The following is an 8,683-nucleotide window of genomic DNA, read 5'->3' as shown; positions in this document are numbered from 1 at the left end:
ATAAATATACAGAGCATGAATAGAAATAAGTGTGAGTTCAAAATACAAATCCATAGCAGTGTAACTTCTCTATANCCCAAGTTAAGAGAGAAGTCAGTACTTTTGTAGACATATCTTCAATTCAACAGCAAATAAACAAACTTCCATACCTTTCGCAGGAATGCCGTCAACTCTGTGATTACATGCTCCAAAACACATGAGAGATCTATGTGAAGTGGTGAAGCAGCAATGACAGCAAATGCCTAAATTCAAATCCAAGGTTGTAAGTGATCAAATCCTTACAGAATATTAGAGGCATCCAACAACAGATCCTATTATCATACTTAATACCCAAAAATTCTAAATTGAATGATTTTGTTTTTATGCATAGAAAAATAATATAATGCATATGATAAATGCACAATGTACCCTATGTATCCAACAAAGAAACCACAAGTATTCAGCTATTCAAGATGGCACTTTTGACTCAATAATGAAAAACAATGGGTTGTACAACAGAGTGTGAAACCTAAACTCAGTTCTACTTAACCCAACAAAAGATGTCTACTAATTTGGATCAGACAACTTATAAATTAGCGGACATAAAATATACACCCACATAGAATTTAAACCTTGCGATTATGAATGCATGTGTTGACAGCAAAACAACTCACATATACCCAATAATGAGTACAAAATAACTCCTTAAGAGCAGATAATTGATTTTTTGATCCATTTCATTTCATTGAAAATAACCAAATAAGCATCCAAAGCCTGTATCATTTTCATGGATTGTTGGTGGTGGACAAAGCCCTATGAATGTTGAACATTCTGGGGTTGAACAGCTTGTATCATCAATGCTTTGTACTAAAATTCCCTCTCTTTTTGAACAAGTGCTTTTCAAAATTCTCAAAGCTTTATGGAGGGGGCTCGTTTCAATATACAAAATGTGGGATCATCACAACTCATAACTCGTCAACCCAACCATAAAATCAATCAAAAAAGAAATGGACACAATCATAATAATAGGGTCATGGATTCTGGTTCTTTCTTTCCTAAATATTCTTTTTTTTTAACTCAATGCCACTGAAATGGTTGTCATGAAAATAACCAAATAAGATTGGCTAATGTGTTTTTTACCTGGATCGTTGACAAGAGGAGGAATGGAGCTGTTTTCGTCCGGTCGTCATCGATTTCCGGCGAGGGAGAAAGACGTCGTCGCGATTTCAGAGACTGGAGTTGCGATCGATTTCAGCAACGAATAGGTGCAATTTCAACAAGGAATGGTTGCAATTTCTGCAAGATTGAGTTTTGATTGGTGTGGGATTTCAGATTTTCACGATTTCATTCAACTTTTTTCAGAGTTTTTTGCGCATAGAGGAACTGAGGAAGAAGAAACAACGCAGCGCAAAGGGAGAAAGTGATAAATTAGGGTTTTTTTTCATTTTTCAGATTGGGCCGATTTTTCTTGCAGGCCGGTTGGACCGACGGTCCAGAACTTTTCACGTGGTCCAATGGCGGGTTAAAACGGTTTATTGCGTAATGGCGGGTTTTATGCTGACTCGAACCAGACACATGACCAGTTCACAGTCCAACTGGTTGGACCAGCCAGGCCAGTCCAGTCCAACTTTTGAAATAGTGAGTTCAACTGGTCCAACTAGTTGGACCGCCGGTTGAACCAATGGTTTGACAGGTTTAAAATCTAACAAAAACACCCCTGATAAATACCATCAGACCCTATAGGTTTGAATTCTAGCAAACACAACCTTGGCCAAATGCAAGTCGACGATCGATTGGGAAAGTAGCGGCGACACACCACGGAGGGTAGATCGGATGATGGGGAGGGCGAATCAGCAACTAGCAAGTAGATGCATTGCCAGAAAATGACAGATCGGTGGTGGAAGTCAATGGTCGCGGTGGCTTTTTTTGGTGAGATGACTGGATCTTCGTGAACGACGGCAAGAGAGCTTGGGAGAAGGTAGATCGGTGGCTGAGGAAGCCTATCGATGCCGGAGAAGGCTGATCGACGCCGGGAAATGGAAGAAAAATCATGCGACGAAGGTGGACGACGAAACATCACACGACGACCGGAGATGAAGCGTGACAGCGTCAGAGAATTTCAAAAGGTGGTTTTCGACAGTAAGGAAAGGTGGAAGGTCATCGAAAAAGGGGAGATCATTGCCGATTTGCATTTGGCTAGAGGGTGTGTTTGCTAGATTTGAAACCTTCAGGGACTGATGCATATTAATCAAGGGTGTGTTTGTTATATTTTAAATTTGAAACAGTTAAAAAGAGTGACTCGGAGAAGGCCCCAGGTCTCAGTCCAATTGATTAAACCGACCGGGCCGGTCTGGGTTTTAAAACCATTCGCACAGCCGATCATACGTCATTATGGCGACTTTTGGCAACCTCCGGTATTAAAAAATACAATCGATCATACGCCAAATTGGCGGTCGATCATCTGCTCAATTTAAAAAACATTATCCTAGTTATCTAATATTAACCCCATCCAAACGCCAGTAAGTAGTAAAATATTTGTATATAACCTACATAAAATAGTGTATAAAACCTTCAACAAAATAAATGGCCTATTCCTTCAAAATACAAAGCATTAAATAATGGGGTAACTAATTGTTCATTTATGTGTCTCCGCATGTCTTCTTTAAAAAAAATACCTAAAATTATTATAATAAGCATATTGATTACATAAATATATTTACAGACAGAATGAAGTTAGGACCTTCATAAAGCTGAAACTATCCGTCCATTTATGTACAGGCAACAGAAGCAAAGCTCAGCCATTCATTCAAATGCAATAGACATGAAAGTATCATCATTCAGAAGTGAGTCAATATCAACTAGTTCTTCATCATCATAAATTATTTCTTCCGAACCACTTAGATCCATGTCACACACCTGCCAATAATCAAATCCAATAACATTTCATTAACGATATGGTAAGAACAATTACGATGGATACTGAAATCCTAAGGAAGTACATGATTCCGAGGTTTTAATTTAGGATTGTCTTAACATGTGCTCTTAGAACACACATTAAAGACGCTAGAAAACAAAAAATTTAGCATTACAATGTATTGGAATTTATTTATTTATTTTGCCTTTTTGTACATAAGATGCATCGAAAATATGTAAATCTTTTGTCTTTTAATATAACCCTCGATTCTAATACTCCTAAATGTTTAAGCTTGTAGGTGGCTGAGATAGTTAAGTGAGATTCAATGCGGCCTAAGAGATCCACAGACGAGCTAGCAACTAAATGAGAGGCAATCCAAGACCCGTCACAGAATTTAAAAAAAAAATAATAATGTGTTTGTGATGCCGGACAATAAGTCAACAGCAACCAAAGTATATAATCTATAATTTTAATTAAAGAAAAAAATACTTCCCAAAAAAAAAAAAAAAAAAAAAGTACATATACCTTGGTCTCACGGAAACCTTCAACAACAGTCAGCAACCTACGGTACTGAGCTCGTCCCTCAGGATACTGAACCATAGACTTCACCCTACTAAGTGCTTTTTGCAACCTTTCTTCTGTTTGTTTTCTTCCCTCCTTAAGAAAATCATAGTCGTCTTCTAAAGGCACAAATTGAGGCTCAGGCTGCTTATTGAGTGCTTCCCGTCTGAATCCGCGTAAACCACTTCCTTTACGTCTCCATCGCAAAATGACCTTCTCCAGAATTCCAACTGACCAGGTAATTGATTTATATTGTTTCCTTACCTGGTGTCCCCTCACATGTGCCTTCACATGATAAGTTAAAAGTCAGAATTTATGTTCATGATTATGCATAAATGTACATATTAAGAGCTGCAGAAAATTAGAAAAAAAGAAAAAAAAATCTCAAGGGCCGATTTGTTGCACAATCCAGATAAACTTCTTAAGCAAAAAAATCCATGAATTTCAAGAATGGTTTTTGATACAATCCTAAGAACAAGTTTAAATTCCGAATAAAGGTGTCCTTTTTGTTGTTTCTAATCAGATAGTAACTTAAATAGTACAAGAAAACTCCAACTGTACCCTAACATTTTGAAGATTATTTTCGAACTGCAAACCAACATACCTTAAGAAAATTGTCAATATTGAACAGAGAACTCCATCTTGCTTCTTTTCTTTTTATTAATAAATAAAACATATAGTGCAAGAAATTTAAGCAGACTAGTAAACCAAAAATAAAAAAAAAATCATTGCTAGGGGAACACTTGAAGAGCAAACAGTCAAATAGCCCAAAGAACCTGACTCAACTCCTAAACCATGCTCTCAATTGTAGTAACAACTTAAGGATGACTCCATGATTATCTAAACTTGAAAGGATGCAGACAATTCCATTCCACAAACATCCCTTCAATCACACTTTTTCACTAACTTAAAATTCATTGGAGACAGGATAAATTGTCATGCAAAATCAAACGGGAAACAGCCAACACAACAGGGGGAAAAAAATAACTAATTTCTGGGGGAAAAATTAAAATATAAAAGATAAGAGAAAGCCCATGAGAAACTGATAACTAAACCTGGATTTTAACAATTCTTTGGCGAATCAACAAGAACTCTTTTCTCTTCTTCCAACCACGATACTTCTTCTGAATCTGTATGGCAGCAGCATGAGCTTGTCCACCTTGTACAGGTTTGAGTGTCTTGGCTGTTACAAGCGAAAGAGAATGCTCATCTGATATACCAAAGTCATCACCAAACTCATTTAACTGTTTCCGCTGGAATGACTGCATCCTGAAGACTTGATGTATACGATCAGCAGCCTGTGTAGCATTACAGACTGCAGTTAGTGAATCCTTCAGTGATAGTACATCTGATATATCACCATCATTCACTGGAGTAGGTGTTCGCTCTGAAACAATTTGCACAGCTCGAGCCCTTGAATCTTCTGAGGCACTATCTTCTGCTGAATCATTCACTGTAAGGGATGAGAGGTGGCTGGTCAAGGAAGACTCTGCTAGAAAGCCAGAAATTCCTTTGTGTCCATTGGCAGAAGCCAGGTCTGCAGGAGTTCTACACAAAGGAAATTCTGGGGAGGGATCGGTCAATGCTCCCGAAGCTGCGCCCAGAGACACAAGTATAGCAACTGTCTGCTCTCTGAATGTTACAAAGATTTAACCAAAAGTCAACCACTTAATAACATAAGATTTCTAGCTTAGTTGAACAGCAAATATAAATTGCCCCACGAGAGATTTGCGAATGTTAAAAAACTCAATGTTTTCAGAAATTTTCTAAAAAACATTAGGTTTCTTAACATTTAAAAACGTCTCACAGTGGTGAGGGAGCCTGTAATAGTTTGAGTTAGTAGTACTTATTCAAAGAAATTCAACAAAAAGCCGAGCAGAAAACGCCATTAAACCTTAAGATGTTTCAAAACCAGCTTCTTATAATTTGTAAATAATTAATCTGTATAGTATGATGAAAGCAACGTGCAGCTTTGAGAACAAAGTGTTGGATTTAAAAGGTAACTTAGGGCATATGCTAGATAGCATGGGAGAGAACTTTAGTATGAAAGCGTTCTCGAAGTGTGTATGCTACTATATTTTGGAAGGGAAGAGAGACAAACAGAGGAGTAGAGAAGGGGAAGAGTAGGAGGATATGCATTTTGTAATATCCAGCATGCGACAAAAAACTATTAGATGGCTTCTCTGATTTCTAGTACATAGTGATGTAGGCAAGGACAAGAAAAGGGGGATAACAAGAGGAATATGGAACTGAAACACATAGCAGGGCAGAAAACAATAGTCATTATTCTAATGATCAATGAAGTGACATAAATCTAAAAACCAAAGTCCTATTATCTATGTAGTGGTCATTCCTAAACAAATTAGGAAATAAGAGTCTACTTCCAATAACTAATATAATCTACTAAAATAAGAAACCCTAACAAGAAAATTAAATCTAACCAGAACAAGTAATAAATTATTTAAACTCCTAAAATAATTAGAAAACTTAAATCTAGATTCTCCCTCAATATGTACTATTGCCTTATCAGATTCTTATGTTCAATTTCCATGTCAGGATAGAAAGTTATAAGTCTAAGCCAAATATAAATAAGTTGTTTTAACTGCATACAGAATGGAGTCCACATTTAAAAGAAATTTAAAAAATCAAAACTCAGAGGTACTTGCCTGCCACAAAATGCCGCCCAATGAAGGGAAGTCCACCCATTCACATCCCGGAAATTGATACTAACTCCTGCAGTTATAGTTGGCTTTACGGCCCAGTCATAACCAAGAGCAGATGCTAAATGTAATACACCTTGCCCCTCATCATCTAAAATACTAGGCCCTTTACCATCTTCAATTACTTTACGAAGGAGCCACGAATACAACTTCTCTTTCATCTGTTTCTGAAGGATCTGCTCCTTCACTCCATGTTGGGACAAGTTCTTAGTGGTTGGCTCCACCATCTGTTCCTCTTCCTCTTTCAGTAAAATGATTTTACCAATTAAATTCTGTTTCTCACGAGATTTTTCAGAGAGATAATTTGGAAGACTCAATGACCCCGTAGATAGGAGCTTCTCAAGACGCAAATAAAGAATCATTTCATTTGAGGCACAACCATATACATCCGAAATAACTACATCTTTAACAGAGCCCGTTATATACTCAAATTCTCGCACTTCACTACATGCTTGCCGGTTGGAACATGTCACATAAAAAGGAACTTGTCCAACTGTGTGAGGTGGCACACGACAACAAAGAACCCCATCAGCCAAAATCTCTGCAGGAACCTCAACTTCCCCAAACATACATGACCAGTTACATTTTGCTACCTCTTTGTGATTCTTCATAAATGTTCCAATAACCAGAACCTGTTACATGGTTTAAACACAACAAAGTAAGAAATAGAAAAGTTTCCCCTTTTTCCACATTAAATTGGTACCTGTTTCAATCTATAATATACATAGAAAGAAGTTAAGAATATAAAAAACTTTCAGAAGTAGTTATAGTGTGTATTATATCCTAAAGTTGCCACAAAATCAAGCTAATAACACATAATAAGGAAGAAAGGAACACATTCAGAAACTTCTGAAGAAATATAAACGTAATTAAGGATTTATTTCATTCACCCCCTGAGAGATAGCCAAGTCTCAAGCGCCATGGTTATTTTCACAAAGTATCAACCACCTCCCAAAAGGTTTTTTTTATATATATTTATAGGGGCTTTTTTTATATTTTTGGGGGCTTTTTTTATTTACTAGGAATTTTATGGTATTTGCCAGGGGCTTTTGGTAATTTTAGGTAGGTATCTAATACTTTCCCAAAATTGAGTCACTTAAGACTTAGCTATTTCTCAGAGGGGAAATAAAATCAACCCATAATTTATTAAAAAAGAAAAAAAGAAAGAAAACTAATGTCAGAAAAAAGTTGGACAAAAAAAATCCTCCAATTATACAAATTATTCGAATGTGCAATGCAACTTAGGGATAAAATCTACAATCTACAAATTACTTATTTGGACTATAAAATTGACAATGCAGCTTAAAAAAATCAAAGGGACGCACTATTTAAATGCAAAAACCAATTGTCTGCTTCATAGCATATAGATTACTTGTTGACAAATCAGTTCTAGAAATAAAAGATAATTCAATACCTCAATTTCTGAATCTGTGTAGGACCATTTAGGTGAAAAATCAGTTATGCTGAAGAGCTGATCCTGGGAGAGGGAGGGGCTCAGTGAAGAATCCTCAACAACATTTTCACATCCAACAGTGCTCCATGGAATACCAGAGGAGGATTGCATATTCAAATCTTCTACCTCAGCAAGTTCTTTATTTACCCACCGTGAGAAGCTGTCAACTTTTTCCAAGCCACCTTCTCCATTCAGTAACTTTTGTTTCACAGAAAAAGCATTATTGATATTACGTTCTCTATGCGTTTCACTTTCACAACTAGATTCCACATCTCCCAGTATAAGTTTGTTCTGTACAGGCAGCTCACATTGCCGACCACGAAGTGGCTCAGGAGCACTTTGGTCAAATAACCAGACATCTGGATCATATGCCAAATCCAAATTTGAACAGAGATTCCAATTTGACAAGTGCAAAGAATCATCAGCAAATGGAATCTGGACAAAATATTTAAGATTAAAACAACAAAATCTTATAAATTTCAGATTAAAAGAAAACAAAATTTGAACATGAATATAATCAAATAAATTAAAAAAGATAAAATTGTACCATGCAAGCAATTCTAAATTTTATGATAAATCATAAAGTACTGTTTTCAATACTGACTCATGTTCAAGATGGGCTCCATGTTCACAAAAGTCTAATTTTCAATTTACAGTAACCATGAAGAATTGAACTGCCTTCCTAGTAAACTTGAAGCGCTGCTTTAACAGTTCAAACATATAAATGGTACCATGCACTTTTATCATATCATCCTCATTTTTGGAAGCAAATTTAAGTTCAATGATATGACAGTAAGTTGGCAATTGACATGAATACAAGTAGCAAAAATAAGACTTTAGTCTTTGAAGGAATCTCTGACAGTGGTTTGTTTATCCCTAATACATGATGCTTCTGAAAATAAAATTAAATGACATTCGGAGCAGATAAATGTTCAGGTAGATGAAAGTATTAAAAAATTTTCAACAGCTGGAATTGAGCATTTTAACCCAACCCATATAAATGGACTATATTGTAGCAAGGAAGCAATCTGGCTTACATCTCATAGTGTAATCTCC

The 8,683-nt window shown here is 36.3% G+C and overlaps 1 protein-coding gene across 1 annotated transcript; it reads right to left on the bottom strand.

The window, feature by feature from the left end:
* Nucleotides 1-2,574: 2,574 nt before the first annotated feature.
* LOC116140575 (calmodulin-binding transcription activator 2-like) lies at nucleotides 2,575-8,374 on the bottom strand. Its single transcript, XM_031426196.1, has 6 exons — nucleotides 8,282-8,374; nucleotides 7,589-8,062; nucleotides 6,121-6,806; nucleotides 4,510-5,086; nucleotides 3,419-3,739; nucleotides 2,575-2,895 (listed from the first exon to the last, which is right to left on the bottom strand). Exons 1-6 carry the CDS (start codon nucleotides 8,372-8,374, stop codon nucleotides 2,782-2,784), a joined length of 2,265 nt encoding a protein of 754 aa, XP_031282056.1. The 3' UTR covers nucleotides 2,575-2,781.
* Between the last annotated feature and the right edge of the window lie 309 nt (nucleotides 8,375-8,683).

The sequence above is a fragment of the Pistacia vera genome, unplaced genomic scaffold, assembly GCF_008641045.1.
Source record: "Pistacia vera cultivar Batoury unplaced genomic scaffold, PisVer_v2 Contig111, whole genome shotgun sequence".
NCBI classification, from domain to species: domain Eukaryota; kingdom Viridiplantae; phylum Streptophyta; class Magnoliopsida; order Sapindales; family Anacardiaceae; genus Pistacia; species Pistacia vera.
This window is presented reverse-complemented; position numbering and strand designations above follow the sequence as displayed.